Genomic DNA, 24022 nt, shown 5'->3' on the forward strand with positions numbered 1-24022 from the left:
TCTTTTGACTTCCAAATTAAACATCAAAGGAAGAATTTGATAAATCATTTGCGCTCAGGGCCTTTAAACTCTGGAAAACTTTGTGTCTGATGAAATAAGTTGAGTAAGATTTGTCTTCTTTTAAGAGACAAGTGAAAACTTGGATTTGCATTTGTCTGAAAATTTCTTTGGCTTTTCTAATGCAGTGATTAGCAAGTGATTAGTCCCTTTTGATTTTTCCAGCGCACTTTACTAACTTTCTTGAGAAAAGTGTCATATAATTACTGGTATTATCAGTGTGGGTTCATTTGTCTTTTTTTTAAGAACTCTTAACATGACTTGTGTCAAAAAACAAAAGTCAGCACTTAGCAAACTGCAAAGGCATTTATGACTCCATCCTCCCTCCCTCTCTCTCTCTCTCTCTCTCTCTCCCTCTCCCCCCCCCCTCTCTCTCTAGGAGCTGGAGGCTGGTCTCCTCACAGTTCAGACAGATATCAGTGGTTGGAGGTCGACCTGGGTGGGCGGACCCAAATCGCTGCTGTTGCCACGCAAGGTCGCTATGGCAGCTCTGATTGGCTGACAGCCTACCTGCTGATGTTCAGCGACACAGGACACAACTGGAAACAGTATCGACAGGAAGACAGTATAGGGGTAAGTGCATTGTAATAAAACTCTCCTGACAGCTCTTAAGTTAGTGTATGAATAGATTTAACGATGGTATAGGAGAAAAGTGAGTCTAAAACTGCACTTTATTTTCAAGACATTTCATTGTGGGAAAAGGGCAGGTGTTACCAATAACATTAATGATGGCTTGACACTAAGCCATGGCTGAAGCAGCTAAATTGAATACAGCCATCAATAATTGGATAATTTACCCCTGCGCTTTTCCTACATTCAAAATTTCTTGAGTGCAAAAATTGCAACTATTACAATTATAATGTTCCTTTAAAGGCTGATGTGAATAATTCTGCATGTAATTTGCTGATAAGTGAGGAGTTTAACACTTGAAGTCTTCACATTCATCTGCTGTAAATGGAAAGTGTCTCTGTCTGTACCCACTTAAAATGTGAGTTCAAGGTGAAAACATGATTTGTGATATCACAACTACAGCTATCCGTGGTCCAATTTGCAACAAGTGAGATGTGAACACGTAAAGCCATAAGTGCACATACACTGATAATGGACTTTACGGTACATTTTTTATAGTTTTTAATAGTTTTCGTATAAATTATGGATTTCCAATTAGGGAGAAAGACAAGGTTTCATTTTACAGATTTGAAATTGGTGATTGAAGCTTTTTTGTGGAAGTATTTTATTATTTATTTTATTATTTTAAATATTTATTATTTTAAGCAAAGAAATTGGTTACTATTGATGGTAATTTCCCCATTTCCCATGTCATGTTGCTTACCATAAAATGCAACTGTTGACATTATGTTTATCTGTATTAAAAGTTATTCAAGTGTTTTGTCTTAATAGGTTCACTCAAAACCATACTGTTGAATAGACATACTCTTGAATTATTTTAAAAAGGCACTGCAGAGAGTATGAGTTTTAAAACGTGTGCATAAAAAGGCCTGAAGCATCATCGTGCAGATAGCAGAAGACAATTTGGAGAATAGTGAAAAGCGGGAAAACTGAATCTGCTCTGCTCAGCATCACTGGCCTTTCTCTTTTTGTTAATAATGAGTTAAGTTCATCAGATGGGCTAACCCTCACCCTAACCCCTAACCCTGTGAATTATGAGCAAAACAAGCACTAATAATAATAGGTCTGATTTATATAGAGCCTTTCACAAACCCAAGGACGCTGCTCACTGAAGAAGCACAGTCAGGTTTCAGCTGCATCAAGCTGTATGTTAAAGGTATAGTAAGCGATGTGGGGGAAAACGAGGAGAAATGTTGTTGATATTTGAGTGAAAACCAAAACAACTCAATCTCATGTGAGATTATTGTGACCTGTGTTTATATGTCTTCATGACTGTAAACACTTTGAAAGCAGTGAACAAACACCAGATGCACAGCGAGCAACTACACAGCAGCTACGTTATAGGTTACGTTAGCACGCTGCTAATGTTAGCTGTGACGCTAACGTGCAGAGCATCAAACAGCTGTAGTAACAACTCTGCTACTTTACAGCTAACATCACAACAACAACATATCTTGACTAACTAGATAGTGAGCTGAACGTCAGCAGGTAACGTTACAGTTTATGTGAAGCAGCGCAGAGCTAATGTTACCCACCTGTCCGGCAGAGTAGCGTCCGCCTTCACCGGGTCTCCGTCGGTCCCTCCGCCGTTAGAAAACCACACTGGAGGGTCCGCGGGTCCTTGTCTGGTAAAAGTCTTTTTTTATATTAAATGTTATTCTAACTTTCTACCCTCTGGATGATTCTTGGTCACCTCTCCTCCTCCACTATGTTTGTACCAGACATTTCTTGCTCCGACTGCGTCACTACGTAACCCCCCCTCCCCCTCTGTCTGACCGTAAACACGCTTGAACGCTCCCGGTCTCTGGCTGGAGCATTGATGTTTTGTCTGTGTATTGAGACCGGACTATTTTTTCAGCACGCACTGAGAAGGGACATCTAGCGGATAGTGAGTGAGGAGAGATTTGGCAATTTTGACAAATAATGTATTGGATTATTATCGCTCACTACACCTTTAAGAACAAACCTCAAGTTTATTCAAATGTACTAAATACAAAAGAATGAGAATCTCATTTACTGATACATTTTAATATTTTTTGCCCATGGGTTTTCATAATCAACATGTGAAGCATATTACCCGTAGAAGGTAGAGGCAGTCAAGCCTTTCCTCGCAGCTCTTGCTATAGACAGAAAATTCTCCGTATTAGAGCGATGCTGTGACGAACAGCTTCACTTTAGAGTTGATGAGAGTTAAGACTCTCACAGCGAGGGTAAAACTAATGTCAGGCTAAGACTCCTTCAGAGAGAGAACAGAAAAGAGCTTCTCGCGGCTTAAAAGCTTGTTGATTTCACACTTGGCATAAATCCGCAGCATGTCTCAAAAGTCCTTCTGAAGCGCCACATATTAGTCAGCCTAGTTTATTATAGCTTTCGGGGAACAGAGTTGACTGCTGAGCTGCTTCATCAGTCACAATTCCTCTAGGACCTGTCTCTCTTTTAAACTTAGAGGCCAGAGTTTGTGAAGCTGAGAAATGTTCTCTTGTTCTCTTAATTTTTCCCTCCTCTCTCATCTTCTCAGTTCTTTCTCTCTTCGCAGCTGCCGCAAAGGTGTGAATGAGCAGATGGTGTTGGTCATATTATATTCTCCTAATCAGGGAAGATAGCATCCTTAGCTGTTAATGGAGGTAAAGGGACTGGAAATACATCATAGGTGAAGACACAGATTCTATTAAATAAACTGAAATATTAAAATGTTAATATGAGCCAAAAGTGGAAAAGGGCTGGGAGGAGGCAGCAGATGAAGGTGTGCAGACTGAGGTAATGGATGTGCAAGATTTACCTTTATCGATTTAATTGCATGAACCTTTACCAAGAGCAATTTAAATGGATCATTTGTTTTCATTACCCATATATTTTCTTAGGGAAATGAGGCGTAAATGTAAAAAAAAAAGGAGCCTGTAAAGCTGTTTATTCAATCAGCTTCTTACTTTGAGCGATGTGGTCTTTTAGATCAACACATTTTTGTTCATTTAACAGGAAAGATTTCTGTATTTCTGTGTTTGTCTGTGGTCTTTCAATGGTTTGAAGTAGGCAGGGGTCAGACAGAGAAAGTTGATATAGTTTAGCAACATTTGAATCGAAATGTGATGACAGTTGTTGGCTGGTTTGATTATGGTGCTAGTTATGTTAATCAAATCTGATCCAACCAAATCAATACAGTCCTGATAAAGCAGTTTAGCTGACTACTAAAGGTCTCTACCTTGATTGTTGCTTACTTAGTCAGGAATATTTCATGTTAAAGAGAAATACTTGATCTAAAACTGTTTTTTAGATCAAGTTGTTTTGAACATTTTTACAACATTTAGTCATCATTTTACTCGCTTAAATGTGCAATAAAGGACATTGAGCCTCACTGGATGTCAGTAATAGTGACCTGAGCAGTGAATGAAGTCACGCTCCCTCTGTGTGTGCTGTTATCTGAGCTTCCTCTGTCCTTTGTTTTGGTAGCCCATCACAAATTTTCCAAAAATCCGGCTAAACAGTAAACTAAAATATGTTTCTTTAAGCATTTAAGGTGAGAAATAGGCAATGTGCGGAATCATGATTCTTATACGATCAGCACTGAGGTTTCTTTTTTCTAACTTTATTGAATAAACTACGCATACATTTTAGTCTGAGATGTCGGTGCTATAGTGCCACATCTAGTGGCTGAATGTCATGTATTGCAACTTTAAAATGATGTTTGTAAATTACATAATCTGTAGATAGTATGGAATCTAGTGTCTTTAGATAAAGGATGAGTAAAGTAGAGTTGATGTCAAATAAAATTGCATTTCATCTGAATTTGGTGCTAGTTGATGAAGAGTTTGGTCATGTAAAGTTTTCCTGGCATCTGAGCCTCATTTACATAATTTGTAATATGTAATTTTACCAAAAACTTTTTTCTGCTTCACTCTCAGACTCTAACTCCAATCTAGCACCTCTGTTTTACTTTCCTTTTCTCTCTGCAGTTAAATTCTCCCTTTGGAGGATTTTCCGTATTGACTCAGGTCATATTTCAAAATCCAATACCTCAACTAAATTAGACGTCGTTCTCCTCTGCCTTCTCAGCAGGAAACGGTCATTTGTGGCAGTTGGGACTTTGTTTTTTGACAGACCCGGCTGTTCAAAGCTGTGGGAACATTGTTAAAAAATAATTATATCGAATAAAATTGTCCAGATTTTAACAATTCATCCAGGTGACTCAGTGTTTCAGAGGAATCATCACAACAGGACATGCAAATATGCAGATGTCTCTTTGCAATACTAAACTTTTAGCCTCATTTAAGACCACAACAAACACATGCAGATTTTAATGTCATACATATTTTTCTTTGTTCCACACCTCCATGAAAAGACCAGAGGTTAGGATCAGCTGCAACAGCCAGGAGCTCAAAGGGATTCAGTGGTTTATTCAAGGACATTTCAGCTGGGTAAATGTCCTCCATTTGAAGAAGGGCATAATGCACTGAGCCATCCTGCAGCCACTTCATTTACTCAAACCAACCAAAATATTTACTTTCATAATTGTATTTTACTAAAAGCAGAACTATCTGGATAGAACAGAGAGTAAAATTGGAGAGGCAGAGTATAGAATTTATAAGGAAAGATGATAAAGAAAGGCTTAAGATCAAGTTCAAACTGAAGCTTAAAAAGGTAATAAATAAAAAAAAATCCAGAAAGAGTGCTCTAGGATCGAGGAGGTTAATAAATGGTATTCTCTATGGACCAAGTGTTTACCAAGGCGTCTAATACATATAAAACTACATCTAGTGCTTCACAAATCTAATTTTCTACCTGATTGAGAACCCATTCAGCAGGAACGTGGTCCTATCTCCACAATATTCCCTTCATTAAGAGGAAAATCAAACGTATCACTTCTCACACAAGCCCTAGGGAGTGCAGTTCAACTTCAATAAAGAGATGAAAGAGAACATGTTCACTTATTTAGTAGTAAGCTTGACTACAATCAAGATCCAGAGGGATTTTTTTTTTTTTTTTACACAATTATCTTTATGGTGTCTCACAAACGAAAGATGGACAAGTGCATGAGTGGAAAGCCAGAAAACTAATTTAGCTACTGTTGATGTTTTGTTTTGGGTTTCTCCCCCCCCCCTCCCCCAGGCCTTTTCAGGTAACACTAATGCAGACAGTGTGGTCCAGCACAAGCTCCAACATCCAGTGATCGCTCGCTACGTCCGCCTGATCCCACTCGACTGGAATCCCAACGGCAGGATTGGACTCAGACTGGAGACCTACGGATGTCTTTACAGTCAGTTTCGGGGGTTTTGTACCCTTTCCTTCACTTACAGGCATAAGCTGAGATTACAGTATTTATGTCAAATTCTAGCCACTGCACATTCTCAACCAGTTGCTAATCTGATTTTTAGACATGCATAAGACAATAAACCCAGCAACCATCCAGGCAACTCTTTAAGCCAAATGTGGTGGGAAAAACAGTTCTTACAATTTTTTTATATTTCTCCTCCTTTCAAAAATGTGTTTTGCACATTGTTAGTGAATGCTTGACCTTCACTGTGCAAAATGATGTGTGTGCAGAGTTTGACACTAAAAGGCTGTTATCAGGTTTCTCCTAAATATACAAGTGTCATGTAGAAACTTGAAACCTCCATTGCACATACAGTTTACATGGAATTGAAATTACTTTAAATATGAGATATTTTGTGTTCAGCAGCTGAGGGAGAATATGTCACAAAGAAGAGCGGAGAAGGTGAACCCAAATGCAAAAAACTAAAACCAGGATAGACAATAACTGAAATAAAAGTCTTTAATCACGATGTGCAGGCGAAAAACATAAAAAGTGGAAACACAGGGTCAACACAGAGCAAAGAAGGACAAGACGACACTAAGGGATAATTATAAACGGGACACAGGGGAAACGGGAAAACACAGGAAGTAGTGATAACAGAAGCACAAGGAGGAAATATTTCAAAATAAAACAAGAACTAAACAAACACAAAAAGAAAGTCCAGACAGGATGTGACAGAATGATTACTAACATGCAAATATTTTCAATTTCAAAAGGTTGACTGCTGGATACAAGATTTCTCAGAGTGTGTGTATTGGAGGCTTTTTTTGATCGTGTAATCAAACTTTGTGGTGAAAAAAAAATCCTAATTGACACAAATTATTATTCAAAGAATATTAACAGATGCCTGTAAGTGGATCTTTGAATAGACTTTATCTTTGTTTAAAAAAAAAAAGTCTCAAATTGGTTGGAAAATAATTACTTTTCATATCACACTTTCATTACAGTCTTTATATTGTATATTGTTTTATATCCCATGTTGACATTTTATACTCTCTTACGTTTATATTAAGTAATTTAGACTCAACCAGGAGAATGTAATTAGTCAAGCACTGGTTACTCTCTGATACATCGTGGCATTTCTATTATCTAACATGACATTCACAGTATTTTATTTGAATTAATGAATTTGTCTTCTCTTATCCACCCATATCCTTTTGACATTTTTATCAGTTGTTGCAGAAGGGGGGAAACATGCAACATGGTACCTGACAGCCCTCCTTTTTTATTCTTCATTTTTTCTGGTTGAGTAGGAGGATATAACAGGGAGACATGAGCACTTTGTCTACAGTACATGTCATTGTTTATTCAGAATCTTCATTTGCTTTTATTGCATCTTGTCTTTATCCACACAGAAACTTTTTGTGTTATTTGGCATCTGTTTTTTTCAAACTTACGGCACATCAGATTTAATTATCAGTATGTAATTGGAAAAAATGAATTTAAAGATGGATAGAAACATGCCTCATATATATGTATGTGTGTACAATGTACACACTAATTGGATGTGATGTATAGTAGGGGCCCATCTGGCACTTTCTGAGCAGGTAAGGAATGAGCAGAAAAACCAGAAACAGCGCGAGAAGTAAAGTAAAGACAGAAGGAGGCACCAGAGGACACAACAGCTGTGGAAATGACAGTAATAGAAGACTTGCCGCCTCCTATTTCTGCTGGTTTCCAGATTAAGTTTCATTATGTTAAATGAATACAGGCTGAAGTAATATGTCTGTTAGAGGTTATGTTAGTATAAAAAGTTTTTTCATTACTTTGTTGCCCCCAGCAACAGAAAAACAAAGTTTTTAATTATTTTTTTAAAATTAAAATGACATGGTGATAACAAAACTATAGGGACTAAACAACTTCAAATAAATGATTAACCCTTATCCAACCCTGATGCGAGTAAAACAAGAGTGTAATGGGTAAAAAATAACATATTACAATAGAGTGCTTGCCTGTTGGTTCAATTTGATTTAATGATTCCTTTCAACTTGAACAAAATTGACTTTAATTAGACTCTGAAGCTGCTGGCAACATTTCCTCATTTCATCCAAAAGGTAAAGAAGAAGACCTTTGGGGCTTTGAATTGTAAACAATTTAAGTTTGTAGGTTTATACTGTTGTCAGCAATAAATGTCCAAAATCCACTGAAATGTAATAATTGAGGCATCTCAGCTGACATTTCTAATTTGATGCTTCGATGGAGATCCTGTAGGCGGGAGATTTATAGCATCAAGATGAGCAACATTAGTGTGTATCTTTTTCTTTTGAAAAACATGAAAGATGCTCCGTGGCCTGTAATAAATCTACTTGTCATATTCAGAGACAAGCTAAAAGACCAGCTCTTCAAAGTGTCTACATTTCATTTATGAGTAATCAGTCACTCTGGGTATCTCTACATGTCGATCATGACTCTGAGAATAAAATCAGATGAAAATCCAAACTAAACAATTAAGTAATTCTTCATATATAGTCTAGATTTTAAAAAAGTAGATGATGATGTGGACTAAAACAATTACCTGTACTGGTTTGTTTAGAGGCAGCAGGTATGTCAGAGTGATTCATTTTTCACGTGATGCCTCCAGTGGAAAAAAAAACATGCTAAAAATACATTATATCAGAAAAGAATGTTTAAAAAAGAAAAAACACTCCTTTCAGTTTATTAAAAAGATGAAAATGGGATAATATCACCCGGCAAAGTTAGAAGTACAATCTGTACTTCTCTACAATTCTTTAGTTATGTATGAGGGTATATGTGTAAATCCTTAAAAGAGATCTATACATTTTCTGAATATCTAATTATATTTTTATCATATGTTCAAGGTGCAGAGAAATGATTTATGATTACATGAGTCTGTTGAATCCCAATCCTCATGAACATTATCTTCTCAACTCCTCTGGAAAGAGACTGATGAGTGAGATTTAAATACATGTGTTTTGAAAAATAGCCTCAATTGTGAGAGAAATAATAGAACAATTTAAACATCGGTACCTTTGAAATATGTGTTCAGAGTAATGATTTTACCCCTGACCTCTGTAATATTTATACATGAGTACAGAGGACAAAGTAACGTGTGGTTTTATTCTTTTTCAGACTCTGACGTGCTGAGCTTCGATGGCCACAGCAGCGTTTTCTACAGGTTGAGTCCCAGACCATGGCCGATGACCAGAGAGAGCATCTCTCTGAAATTTAAAACCCTGAGCAACTCTGGGACACTGCTGCACGCAGAGGGACGGCGCGATCACAGCCTTACTCTAGAGCTGGAGAAAGGGAAGCTTCTCCTGCTCCTCCGAAGAGGTCTGACACACACACACACACACACACACACACAATGTCATGATTGCTTACAGTCATGCCGGTGCTGCGTTGCATTATCAAACAAGCTAAGTGAATGTAATTTACTTTGAAATATTGTCAAGTGTGTACTACTGTTAGAACCCCCAGAAAGGCATCTGCAAAGAGGTCCAACATAACCCAAAAGAGTCAAGTAGTTTCAGAACACATTACATTTTTAATAAACCATAAATGTGACCATGAATCAACATAACAAATTAACAACATGTAATAGAAGGCTGATGGGCAGGCCAAAAGTAAAAAAGGAAAGGAAGACACCCAGACCAACCTACAATGAATGGTAGTATCATGGTTCTTCCCTCTAACCTGAACCAACAGAGCTAAATCTAACAGAAATAAAGCAAAAGAAGAAATCTAAATCAAGTCAGTCACAAATACAAACTGCTGCTGCCGAGGCCAGAAGGTAAAAAGAGGGTGAGTCAAGGTCCCTGCTCCCTCTTTATTAGTTTTCCCTCAATCAGACCAGATCAGATACACCTGAGGGGAGAACAAAAGAAATCATGAGAGTCAAAGTCATATGCTCATCATAACCGGCAGGAGGATCATGTAATAACTATCCTTAAGGACCAGTATGTAGGATTTAGAGGCATCTACAGTAGCAGTGAGGTTGCAGATTGAAAACCCCTCCAAGCCTGTAGGAGAACCTACAGTGGCCACGAAACTTGCGAAAAATGGACACGCTCCCTGTGTAGATATAAAATGTTCATTCTAAGATAACAGAAACACAAAGATTCTTAATTCAGAGTGATTATACACTAATTAAAACAAATGTATGAAGATTATACTCAGTTTCTGCCAAACCTGTTCCACTAGATGCCACAAAATTCTACACACTGCACCTTTTTAAAGAAAACTTTCCATATGATACAAATGTCTTGGGAATCTGTTATATTAGAAGTCATTCATTTCCTGTGGATCAACTCTTTAATGGTTTAGTCTCCACTGAAACACAGAGGATTATACCACCAAATCAAGTATTTACAGCTTGTGAGCATATCCTACATTTATTCTTTTTGCTCTGATTTTGCCTGTGGTTTTGTGCTTGGTAATATCACTAAGCTATGAGGTTGCTGAATCTTCCTGGCTGTTTTATTTCTCACCCAGAGATCTAGTGGTAGAAAATAGCATGGTGTTTGCTGACTACTTGTGTCTGTTCTTATACTTGTCCCATCCACATTGGCATTGGGGATTAAACTCAACTGATTTTATAAATTCAGTTTACCTGTCACAAGTAGTTCTACTCAGCCAGCTGTATAATATCTTGGCTTACTCTGGAAAGGTTTCCCAAAGTCTGCAAACATAATGCAGATTATGCCATCAGGCTTGTCTTGACTTGGGCTAGAGATTTAAAGGATAAGGCTGTCAATTTCTATATCTCTCTTATTGTCAACGAATCTCATCTATAGTCAAACCAACAATTAACTGGTCTAATTACAAGTATTGTGTGTGTACCCAAATCCTGACACATCTTCATTTGTGTCATACACCTCTCTTGTAGTCCTAAAACTATTAAGGAATAAAGGAACATGTCACCCAACACATGGCACCGTTTAGGCTCCTACGTAATAGTTTTTGGAGCACAGAGGAATCCAATATATCAGGCTTTAGATACACGCACAATACTTGTAAGTATCAATGATTTTGTCGGTTTGGCTCTACACATGAGATTTATTGACGGTAAGAAAAATCGATACGAAAATAGAAAATTGCCAGCCTAATCCTTTAAAACTTTTAACAGAAAGCCTGCGTTACAAACTGAAGCTGTGGAGTTTGAAAGATGTCAGCATTTAGGAGGGCTTGATGAAAAACTCTACAAGGTTGCATCATTGTAAAAGAAGGATGTGGTGTTTTTTGGAGCTTTACCCAAGCTAGACAGTAAAAGTCAGGATATGATCAGCCTCTGTGGACCTCTTTTTCATCTGTGCAACACCAAATTGCTTGAGTGCTCTTTTTTGTAGCTGTGCTCGTCTTCTTTTGGTTGTTGTTGATGTGCATATTTTTCATGCTGTTGCTGATTTACATAGAGGTGGAATACTTACTACTCTGATAAGCATTAGAGAAATATTTCAATTTAAAGGCATTGTGTACATGTGGGACCTTCCTCGTGTAGGTTGTATTTAAACTGCTGAGTCCAGTTTTTACACTCAGCTGCACTCATTGCTCACCTAAGTTCATATTCATGTGCTGAACACCACATGCAGAAACACTTCTGAAGTGATTATCCTACCAGAGGACTACTATAGTACTTTTATTATTTCAGTATGTGTAATTAAAAATCTTAAACTGCTGCTGTAGTTGATGGATTAGATTTGTCCTTTAAATTCAGTGGACTGTGCAGTATTTTCCTTTTGTGGTGTAGCAGGAGAACAGCCTCGTGGTTGAAGGGGAAAAGTTCCTATTGTCACTCATCTCTGCTGTGCTGGGCTTGGTGTTGACAACAAATCTGTCAATAGTGTGAATTCACTTCATAGTCCATGAGTTGGCATCTGTTGTATTTCTCACCATTTCATTTATCACTTCATATTTTTTTCAGACATACAGTAAGCAGTCGATTTGCTGCTTTGGTCACATTTCTCTGCCCTCTGCTCTACTTTTCCCTTCTGCCTCCTCGAGTTCACCACCATTTAAATATGTCATTATACTTAACTGTCTGGCTTCCTTCTTACATTTTCTTTTCAAATGGGGTCATTCCCTCCATTTCAATCTCTAATATTTGACTTTCTTTAATTCACCTTCTTTTCCGTAGGTATTTGCTATTTAAAAGGTGCACCTTATATCCTCAGTTGTAAAGCTGTCATTGTAAAGGAACTTGTCTTGTGACTAAATGCACATTCAATGTTTGGCAGTAAAAAATGTCTTCAGCAAGAAGGAAACACATGCAGTTCAAGGCTAACACAGATTTGTGATGCAGTTTTCTACAACCAAAGGTATTTGATCTTTCTGAAACCAGTTAAATTTAGATTTATCTGTATATGAAAGCTGATAAAAAAAATATTATACCAGAAATCTAGACAGCAGCATTTAGTATAGTAGTAGCTTACGGGTTGAAACGCATATCACAAAACTGCAACGCCTGTGTTTTGATTCCAGCAGCTGACTTTTGTTGCATGTCAGCCACCAGACTCTCTCTCCCTGTCGCTAACTGTCTCCTCTCTACTGTTACCATAATAGAGACATAAAATAACTCCTAAAATAAATAAATAAATACTGTATTATGATGACTTTTCAAATCATAATGATTTGTTTTGTGATTTAAAGTGACAGATGTGTCCTACATGCTCATATAAACTCATACTGTAGCTCTTAGTGCATTTTTTCAGAGGGGTCATCCACAGTGCAGCGTGCCATGAGTAGTTTTGTTGGTTCAGTGCTTTGCTGGCACTAAAAATGTAAAACCAGCCTGTGTGCCGCGATTCCAGGTCATTTTGCGCCCCTTTAAAAGTTTAAAACATTAACTTTGCAAATTACAACAGAGGTAATTAACTGATTTGCACTTTTACCTGAGTTAGATTTTCATTAGTGTGTGCTGGTCTGGCCCCCACTGTAACAATCCATTATGGGAGTTTTGTTCCCCTGTGTACCCTAAGCAGCCTTCAGCAGCATTTAACAGAAGACACTTAGTTCCACTCTGTTTGTCTGGAGCTGTCCAAACTGTGTGAATAAATACACCGGCTCATTAAAATGTATGCACTCTCTCCAAAAGCATCCCATTCCCTCTCTGCTATACATTCATCAAAATGTCTGTTTATAGTCCTGTAGCTCACTGGCTCATAATTAAGCTCAGTTTTTTCTGCTACTGGAATATTTTGTGAGAGTAAATATACCAACAGGGAACAGTGTTTACTCATCTTGTGCCTTCTGTCTGAGCTTTGCTTGCGTTAGGTAAACAATGAAAAAGGTCTCAGATAGGCAGACAGAATAAAATCTTTCCCTTCTGTAAAATAAAGGAAGCAAGAAGTTTTTTAGATATAGATTATGTAAATGAATGATAAACTGCAGTTGGAACCCAAGTTTTAATCTCGTAACTTGGGATCTGAATTTGTTTGCACAAAGGCAGAATACAGTTCACATATGTGTACATACAGTACTGTGCTAAGGTTTTATGCACTGAAAGTAAAAAAGGGATGCTTTCAAAAATAGGTATATTTTTTATTTATCGATTAACTTCATACAAAGTGAAGTAAAAAGAAGAAACCTAAATTAAATCCATATTTGGTGTGAGCAACTTTCTCCTCGGTACAACTGCACAAAGTTTTTCAGGTACTTGGCAGGTCAATGTATTTTGGAGAAGTTGCCACAGTTCTTCTGTGGATTTCGACCTCTCAGCAGTCTCTTCATGTAATCCCAGACTGGCTCCATGATGTTGAGATCAGGACTCTCTTTGGGGGCCAAACAATCTGTTGCAGGACTACTTGTTCTTCTTGTGGCTTAAGATAGTTCCTCACAACTCTGACTGGCTGCATGTTTGGGTTCATTGAAATGCTGCAGAATAAATTTGGGACTGATCGATGCGTGTTGCATAATGGAAAAGAACCTAAACATCTAAAGTGCCTAAAACTCAAAAGTGCCAACTAAGTGGGCATGCACGATGGAGAGGTCAGGTTTCAAGTGTACAGCATGCAGGGTTAAAGTGACAGTCGGATCTGATGGGTTTATCCATGTGGTTAACTCATGGACCTGGAGGCAAAGTCTCAAATTCTTCCCAAAGGGGCTGGCAGACGCCGCCTTGTGAAGATCAGAGTTTCAGGTAGAAGCTGTTGAAATGGAGATGATTGATTTGTGGTCATATTAAAACTGCTCAGGCAGGAGTTTCAATCCCTTTTGGAGCTTCTGTGTATTAACGGGCTGATGGGACTGTACAACAGAGCATCAGACTGCCTGAGATGTGTCTGGAGCACAGATAGGTTTGATCTTATTTAGTTTTTTGTTCATTCTCAGTAGAAAATTGAGGATCTGTTGACAGCATTGGGAGCTTTTTTAGCACTAATGATATATACTGCATAAATATATATTTTTTATATATGATGATCTGTGAAAAATCTTTTAATTATTCCTGTCATATAGTTGTGATCCAATACTATAGCTGTATAATGTAGATGCCTGGTGCACACAGGTGATGACTCATTTTGGATACAGTCTGTCAGCCTAGCTGTCACAGTGAGTGGTGGGCTGTGTGTCGTGTTCAATACTGCAGTATTGACTAACCTTGTTATTCTACACACTCTATCCACTGAAATATAGGAAGGTCTTTCACTTGTGTTCAGTCTTGCAGGGTTGTAAATAAACAGCTTAGCCTTCATCCGAGGAGCAACACGCTCATGTCAGAAAGACCCAGATGTGCTTAATTTTACAGCCCTCAGCTGCATCCAGTAACGCACAAGGACAAGCTGATTAGCTGCATAGTCTATGAGGCTCCAGTGGTCCTGTATTTTAGTTACTTGTTCAATGTTTTAGGGTTCCATGAAACAAATGTCAAACAATTTCCTTCTGGAGTTATTGCTGTGGATATATTTAGAGACTGCTGATTGACCTGAAGTTTAAAAATGACTGTATTGACTGGACAGCCGATCAGCCGCAGTCAGGACGGAGAAAAACGGAAGGAAAAAAGCAATTACAATGATGTCTTAATTCTAGAAACACCTCTTTTTCCAATTTGACAACTCATTCCTAAAGAGTCTTCAGCGTGGAATATCAATGTGGCAATCAATATCAAACTTTTTCCTTTTAATTAATTTTTTTTTTGGGGCAGGCTTCTTTAAAACATCTTTATCCTGTGAGCACGTTCAGCGGTTGCACATAATTCTTGTGTTGACTGGTTGTGCGTTTCGTCCATTTAAGCGGAATAAAATGACAATGCTGAAACAATTACAGCAGTCTGTCATCTTATAAGACCTGTCAATGTCTTCCAGCAAAATTTGATTTAGAGTCACAGCGAAGAGCCGTAATGCAGGAGCAGACAGCAGATGATTAGGTGATATTGCCTCAGGGAGCTGTCTGAAATCAACTTACACGGGAACGTACACTGTAAAAAAATAAAAAAAGGCTTTGAAGAACTTTTAGCAGGTTCTTGGGTCATAAAAAAAGGATAAGTCCAGAGAGTTTAAGAGACCCTTCAAAAAATGCATGCAGAGCATACATGCTGAAAATTAAAGATGACCTCAATGAACCGTCAGTGATTCTGGAGGTCACACAGGAAAACTCCCAAAAGTTTCTTGCAAACATGAAGAGCACTTACAGACATTCATATTTTCATTGAGCCTCAGTATGTTCTGTGTACTGTATGGATATAGTGAAGTAATGGTGACCTGAGCAGTGAATGAAGTCAAACCTCTTCTATGTGTTGTTGTTGTCCGGGCTTTTGTCTTCTTTGTTTTAAAAGCCTGTTGGCTGCACAGCAATGTTAGTAAATGTGAGCATGCATGTTAGTATGTGAGTCCCTCCAGTGGACACAGTGTTTTGGGCGGGGCTCCGTTCATTCCTATGAAAGTTGCTCAGTGGCACATGAAGCCAAAAAAGTTTGAATCCTGGGTATAAGGTTACCCTGATCATTTGGGCCCATAGAGAAGATGCATTAGTGTCTTCTGTCACCCACCCAGTTTAGCCTTCCTGTTCATTTGAATGGAGATAAAACAATTATGGAGCACTTCTGGATTATCCAAATGTGATCAGACCGAATTCTGATAAATTCTTATTGGTCCCTCCATGTCCTCCACATCTGTTTCTAAGGTGACGTTATGAATTCCAGCTAAACAGTTCACAAAAATGTGTTTCTGAAAACATCTTAGGCAAGAAATAGGCAATGCAGTAACATAATATTGATCCATATTTGATCCCTAATTTTGCAGTTTGATCTGAGTTTCAGTTCAGGGACAATAGTCTAGTTTTTTTGTTGTTTTTTTTTTTTTCAACTTTATCGAGTAAATAACATACACATTTGTTTTGGTCTACAATGCTGGCGCTATAGTGTGACATCTAGTGGCTGAATGTACTGTGTACTGCATCTTTAGGGATAATTAAAAAATATATAACTTAGGGGTTCAAACATTTTGCTTATCTTCAGGATGTGATATTATATATATGAGATATGAGATATTCTGCTCTTCATTAGAACATTTTATTTAATAATCAATATTGGATTGCATTTTTATAGTTAAGCAATTTTAATTTCTAATGTGGCGCAGTGTATATATGAATAACAAAAATATCATCTTAAAATACATGAAAGGAATACAACATCAGGTATTTTCTGTTCTCTTGGCTGTTACACTCCTTAATGCCTTGTCACACCAGAAAAAGCCTAAATTAAATTCAGCCACACAGCCTCATAAAATAAGTCGTGCTGAAAGCTTGGTGATACATTGAACATGGCTACTTTCATTCATGGTAAATTGGATGTGAAGAGGAAAGCTCTTTTTGGCGTTCTGTCCCATTCGGCAGTGCGGGAATGCATAAAATGTGATAGTAGCACACACAGCTAATAAAGTTGTGTCTTGCATTTTGCACTCCCTCATTCCCTCAAAGATCAGCAGCACTTTCAAAAGTTGTTTCATAATTCACCAAAGTTGAACTCTACACCAAAGCACTTATATTATCACAGCTTGCATATCTACAAACTGCAGTATATCTAACTAGTCTAGCCTTGGACTTAATTTCAGTCTATATCATTCAGCATTGACTAAGTACACTTGACTTTGCCTTCATTTCCTTCTTTTTCTTTCCCTGTGACATGTGCAAGAATCAGTCTGCTGATCAATGATGATTAAGTGTGCTTCACCCTTTCCCTTTCTGTCTCTGTCTGTCTCCTTTTCTCTCTCTCTACTCTCTCCCTCTGCTATGGCAAGAATCCATCTGATAAATCAATGGTGATTGATGACTGAACACATATGAGTTGGTCTCTGTCTGTCTCCTAATCTCTTTCTTTCTTTTGCCACTCAGACAACGTTGTCTGGTTCAAACGGTACCTAATTCATATTTAATGACCGAGTGCATTTAGCTCTGTCTTCACCTCCCTTTCTCAGCAGAAACTCTGTTCTCTTCTCTGCCAACACTTTAGGGATTGAGGAGAACCAGCAGCATTTCCCGTCATTTATTTATACCTTTCAAACCTCTTTCCTGCTCCCTTTAATACTAATTATGTGTTATCACCTATCTTTTCCCGGCACTTTCTCAGTTGCGGATGTTGATCTGACTCTGAGATGATCACCAACAGAAAACTGTGACACTACAGAGGCAGTTCGGAGACATTTAAACAGCAGTCCCTGCCAGTTTAAGCATAAAGTGTAGACAGGAATACTGTGCTTATTTTGTTCCCAAAGAGAGATGGACAGACTAGGCTGCATTTCCTAACATGCTCTTGACAATACAAAGATTTCACAGTCAAATTCTTTGCATGAATAAACATTACTGAAAATAGACACATCTCTACAAATGAAAAAACTTAAATATTTTATCCTGCTCTGACAGAAAAAGAAAATAAGCTTATCTGAATATCAGTTTTCAGACATCAACATTCATTTGTGTCTGCTCGAAACAATCCACCCATTTTAGTCAAGTCTGAGTATGTAATTGTGTACTATCTTGCAGATTTTATTTAGTGATGTATAGGGAATATTTAAAATTCAAGATATCAACTTTCTCCTTTAGATTCCTCTCATCATCTCCTTTATCTACCATCATCACTACATCTTCCTCCGTCTTTTCATCTCTGTCTTTCTCCTCCTCTTTGTCTCCAGGCAGGAGCTCTTCTCCTGACGGCCGCCATCTCGTGTCTCTGGGCAGCCTGTTAGACGACCAACACTGGCACCACGTCGCAGTGGAGCATCACGGCTCTCACCTCAACCTCACTGTGGACAAAAGCACACTGTGGGTGCAGATCCCACCAAGATTCACTCACTGGGAACATGATCAGGTACGTGTGTGTGTGTGTGTGTGTGTAGGTGGGAAACTCATGATGAAAATATGATGAAAAAATAATGAGAAAAAAAAACTGCTCAACTTTATTTTCTATTTTTTATTTGTGTGTGTTTGTCACATTCTTTCCCTGTACAGATGAGTGTAGGAGCAGACCGAGGCCCTGGTTCTCAGAGGTCTGGCGGGTCAAACAGGGACTTTCACGGCTGTATAGAAAACCTTGTTTATAACAGCCTGAACCTGGTGGACCTGGCTAAACAGAAAGATCAGCGGGTTACTGTGAAGGTAACATGGCTTACAATATGAGACTGAAAAGCTTGTGTGTGTGTGTTTGTGTATTATGTACACTTGTCACACACTGTAGACACTAGATATGTGCAGTACGCATTTTGGTGGATGCCACTAACACATCTGATACATTGGATGAATTGATGTGAAGCAACAGAAATTAGTATTATATAGATTTAGATCCAACATTAGCAACAAAAATAAAAGATTCATAGATTTTATTTCAACACATATATTCTTATAAAACACAATTATTATACAACGTCCATCAAAAATACTAAAACATACAAACATCCAGTCAGGTAACCACAGGAACTATATATATATAAAGTTGTTGGTAACTATAGCAACAATGCTTCTGCTTGATGCTGCATTAATACATAATGACAGATAGGAAATAATCCATTTGACTTAACCATGCGTTAAACTGACTTCAAACAAGCTTTGAAAATGGATAATGACTTCAACACACTGTGTTTTGTTTTGCTTTGGTAAAGTGGCCAAGGCAGAAGCTACATAATACACACCGACTACACACACTGATAAAGAAAAATAATGTGCTTGGCAGAGGAAACATGATCCATTTACCACTGGGGTGTTTTTCCCTCCGCCTATAGTTTTGTTATTTTTATATAACAGGTTATCGCAGAGTTTATTGTTCCTTACATTTTAACAGTGTTGAAACTAACTTTCTTTCTTCTTTCTTGCTGTATTTTAGTTTTGGTTGTCTTATGTGAAAAGTGTAGATAGCAGCCGCACAGACAACACAAACACGATAAATCTGACCTCACTGTGTTTCAGAGCTGTGTTGTAAAGTCCACGTCTTTGTAGTCAACTCATAGTAAAACATAAACCTCATCTCTGGAGTTATAATGTTATATATTGTTAATAATCACTGTCACTGAACTCCTGCTGCAGTTCCAACTTTGAGTTCTCATTTTAAGTCGTTTTTTGTTTTTTTTAACTGAACTGATCTGAAGTTGTGGGCAAAACACACCAGACTCTTAACCAAGTTGATTAAACTTGTTGAACCAAATTGAGTTTTTGCATTAAAGGAACACAAAAGTTGCTTTCCCTACTCACTTATTACTTTAATATGCAGTGATTTAATTACTTTTTGAGAGAAGTTAATGTTCAGTAGCTTGTCCAACACTGCATTCCCGATATTTACTATTACTAATAGATCTATGAGCCCTCTATGTATTACTACTGTATCACTTGTTTACTTATATTTCACCAGACAGCTGTTGTTGAGTAGTGCCATAGTAACAATAAATGAAGTGAAACTGGGAAATGCTAAATTAAGTGCACATGAATTTCTGACTGATAAAGAGAAGGAAAAAAATGTCCTCATTTACTTCCAATTTACTGCATTTAAATGCTCAAAATGGGAAAGCAAGTTCACACATCTGTCTCTCTCTGTGTGTGTGTGTGTGTGTGTGTGTGTGTGTGTGTGTGTGTGTGTGTGTGTGTGTGTGTGTGTGTGCGTGTGCGTGCGTGTTTGGATCATGTCAACTTAATGCGCATCACAGCTGAATCTCTTCGGCTCTCTCCTCTTCATTCTGCATTAACATATATCACTTTAACTGCACCACAAAGAGCTTTTTGATTTGATCAAGTGTCTGCGTGCTGCATAGTTTACTAAAATAGAAATCCAGTGTTCCCAGTAGAGACCCTGGGATGTAATATATCAGTATTGCTGCTTCGGCAGGGGACTTACTGTAATTACCACTTCTCCAAACTATGGGCTTGCATACAAAGTTGACCAAGTGCTCCCAGGCGCTTAATCAGCATCTTATTTCTCACTCTCTGTTTCTGTACTTCCTCTGTGACCTTAGAGAGCTGTTGGGTGACATTGGTGCTTTAAGTTTGATCTGCTGGTGCTTATTCTAAGCTTGGCTATTATCATTATGGTAATAGTCTCTAGCTCTTTAAGGAGACTTGCTGATGAGATCTCTGTGCATCAGGGCACCGCCACGCAGCCTCGCAAATTAATTCATATTCATACATTATCGTGTTTTCCCTCTTCTGCTGTAATAATGGCTCTCTCTCCACATCTTCTCCCCCTCTCCTCCTCTCCATCTATCTCAGGGCAATGTGACCTTTTCTTGCGCTGAGCCCGTTTTTGTTGCCATGACGTTCACCAGCCCTCAGAGTTTTCTGTGGTTGCCAGGAGTGACAGAACTGACATCAACGGGCTTGTCGGTGGGGCTTCAGTTTCGGACCTGGAACAAGGCAGGGCTACTCCTGACCTTTGACCTACCAAAACAAGAGGGTGTGGTGTGGCTGTACCTTAGCAGAGCCAGGCTCCATCTACAGGTGCAGAAGCAGGGCAGGGCGCCGCTGGAGCTCAGTGTAGGTCAGTCTGACCCGCGACCTACAATTTAAATTATATTCTCTCATCTGTGATGGGGCAAAATCTCTCCATTTTATGTCCAGTTTCATCTCATTAAGGTCTAGATTAACAACTAAGAATTCACAGCACAGATGCCACAGAGCAAGAACTGACTAACATAACCCTGCATGAGCAGAAATATTCTTCATTTAAATGATGTACTTGGTATTTTTTGCTTTAAACTGACCACTTTCAACAATGAAAAAAAGCTATTTTATACCACATATTCATTATCACACATAGAGCTAACAAGACAGATCAAAACTAATTTGCACAAGTTGCTAGTAAACAGAAATGTTTAAAATAAAATGCCTTAATGTCAGTCTCAATAAAACATCCAGCATCTTTAAAGAGAGCATCCTTTAGCCAATGGATTTAGGCTCAAGTATTTCTTTTTCATTTATCTAGCTTGGTGAAGAGTCCTTGAACATCACACTGAATCACAACCAGCTCCAGCAGCACTGTCAAGTAGCTGTGCCCAATCTCTGATGTCCACATTGAGTACAGCAATCATATATAATTTCCCTCCAGATCATATAAGTTTCCACATTCACAACATCTTAAAACTTACTTCAACACAAAAGACTGCACATCTTGCTATAACCAGCACATATGAAGTTTAGTTTCTGGCCAAGATTCATTGCAGATTTAAATAGTAAAAGAAAGTTTAAGACTATGGCATTAAATGATGAAATGAACATCATGACAGTCAAAGGTATTTACAGTATACCTGTGTGTCCTTAGGGTCAGGTCTGAATGACGGCCAGTGGCACTCTGTGGAGCTGATCTCCAGGCGAGGACGTCTGACTGTTGCTGTGGACAGAGATGAAGGCGCCACTGCTCACGCAAGTCCCTCGTTTGTTATTACCACCGGAGGTCAACTTTTTTTTGGAGGTAAGACATTGATACAAATGAACACATGCATTAATTAGACTATTTCTAAAAGCTGATACACTGTGTTTGCCTTTCAATCATGTTAAATGTCAAGTTTAACTTCTCTAAACTTGAACGTCATCGGTACAGTGGTTTGAGATGTTGGGGTCAGAGATGGACATCATGGTTTTTGCTCTGCTGCACAGGTTGTCCTAATGAAGGGAGCCATCAGGAGTGCAGGAACCCCTTCAAAGCTTTCCAAGGCTGCATGCGTCAACTGACTGTAGACAGCCAACCAGTGGACTTGATCATGGTGCAGCAGAGGCTGCTGGGAAACTACAGTCACCTACAGATCGATATGTGTGGCATCATTGACAGGTCAGACCTAAAAGTATTTATACAGGAGACATTGATAAAATAGCAAATGTTATGCTAAATCAACTGTTAGTTTTGTTTTAGCTTTATTTGTCCATTAAGTTTTATTTGCTACTGCTTATGGATCATATAATCAACTCATATAATGTGTTTTGGCAGATGTTGTGAGAAAATATGATTTTGTTGCCATCCTATCTTTGTAACCCCTGTTAATCTTCCACTGAAGGTTCAGTGAATAGTTTCCTGTGGAGGGGTGTTACACATGGATTATTTGACAGCAGTAGATTGGATGCAAAGGGAATTATGGCTGCAATACTCCAGTTTCACTGTTTCACAAAATGTTTCCTTCCTAGGAAAAGAATCCTATAATTGTTTATAGGAGGTGCAGCTTCTTCCCTCTGGGCTAAAATGTGGTTTTGCTTTCTTTTGTTTCTTGAAAATGGGATTTATTTGTGAGCATCTGTGATACAATATGTTTTCTTAAGGAAAGAGTATGACACACACACACACACACACACACACACACAATTTAGAGTTATTGTATGGTCGAGATCAGAGTGAAATAACCACAGTGACAAAACAATGTTTTCCTTTTCTGCTGATTGCTGCCAAGTCACTCTTACACACCCAATATTTTATCTGCCTGGTGTTGATTGGCTCTGTGGCTCAGTGTGTGATTGAGTTTGGAAAAAATGGGGATATTGTGTTTTGTTGTGTTAGTGTCAGCTGATAGAGGGTTTGGCTGGTTCAAAGGAGAGTTTTTATTTTCCAAGTTTGCTTTCTCGCTCTGCCGTTGCCTGATGATCATCATTATAATTTTTTTGCTGATTGTTTGTATGCTCGGGACTCCAAGAGAGACAGAAACTGCACTCATGAGGAACATTATAAAAGGCAGTGAATAAAGGCAGAATGTTAAAAAAAAACTCAAACTCACAAACAACCAAATGTCCCAGTGGTGAACATTTAATTTAAAACACCTCAACAAAAGAAGCTGCTGCATCATGCATCTGTTGTTAATTGGATTTTTGCATCTTAGTATAGTTATAGTTAATAGCTTGTGCATTAATATTTTTAAGGATGTTAAAGCCATAGAAGTTCAAAATGCATGGGGACTAAAACTGTTGAACCAATACAGATTTGTGCACTGAAAGGTCTGTTGGTCTGTTACCACCACTGCATAGAATCAATGTTCTTGACATTTCTTTATCATCAAATAATGAAGAAACTGTAGCCTCTAATATGTCTTTTCATTTTTCTATATTGCAGAAAATGTCAAGACAAATTCCACCATGTCAGTTTAATGTTTTGTTGTGTGAGAGCGCATTCCTCTCAGAACATGACATTAGACCTTTTTCCAAATCATTAGAGCCCACTGGCAAATGGCATACATATTATCCACCAAGCAGCATAAGTTTCAATAAAATGTCAAGTTGAAAAATTGATTCACACTATTCAAACCCTTCACCTGCAACCTACAGTGTACTTTCCCCAAATAAGTGCTGCTTGACTGATCATGCGTGCACAGAAATTTGCGTGGGACCCTGTGGCTTAGGAAAAAGTCTCTTCCCTTTTACAGATAAGTGAGGCAACAATGGATCGACAGACTTTCTAATGCATTATGCTATTTAGAAGCACATAGTGGTGGAGTAAATACAAAATGCTGCACATGTCTTCATGTTTGTTTGTTTGTTTGTTTGTTTGTTTTTTTAGATTAAAGGAAAGCAGTGAAATTGATGCTAAAAGACAAACTTTACCATCAGACAAATCTGCTGAGTCAGACTTTTCCCCAACAAGTCAAAGATTAAAAATATATGCTTCTCTCCTCTCTTTCTCAT

The 24022-nt window shown here is 38.2% G+C and overlaps 1 protein-coding gene across 1 annotated transcript in view; it reads left to right on the plus strand.

Annotated features, from left to right (window-relative positions):
- Window positions 1-558: 558 nt before the first annotated feature.
- LOC128372419 (contactin-associated protein-like 4) overlaps window positions 559-24022 on the plus strand; it is a 50064-nt gene continuing 26600 nt past the window's right edge. The window contains exons 1-8 of the mRNA XM_053332456.1: window positions 559-630; window positions 5791-5938; window positions 9086-9289; window positions 18079-18254; window positions 18395-18541; window positions 20636-20903; window positions 21684-21833; window positions 22019-22190. Of these exons, the coding sequence (XP_053188431.1) occupies window positions 574-630; window positions 5791-5938; window positions 9086-9289; window positions 18079-18254; window positions 18395-18541; window positions 20636-20903; window positions 21684-21833; window positions 22019-22190 (1322 nt within the window). The 5' untranslated portion in view covers window positions 559-573. The remainder of the gene's footprint in view (window positions 631-5790; window positions 5939-9085; window positions 9290-18078; window positions 18255-18394; window positions 18542-20635; window positions 20904-21683; window positions 21834-22018; window positions 22191-24022) is intronic.

Source organism: Scomber japonicus, chromosome 14 (genome assembly GCF_027409825.1).
Source record: "Scomber japonicus isolate fScoJap1 chromosome 14, fScoJap1.pri, whole genome shotgun sequence".
Lineage (NCBI taxonomy): Eukaryota > Metazoa > Chordata > Actinopteri > Scombriformes > Scombridae > Scomber > Scomber japonicus.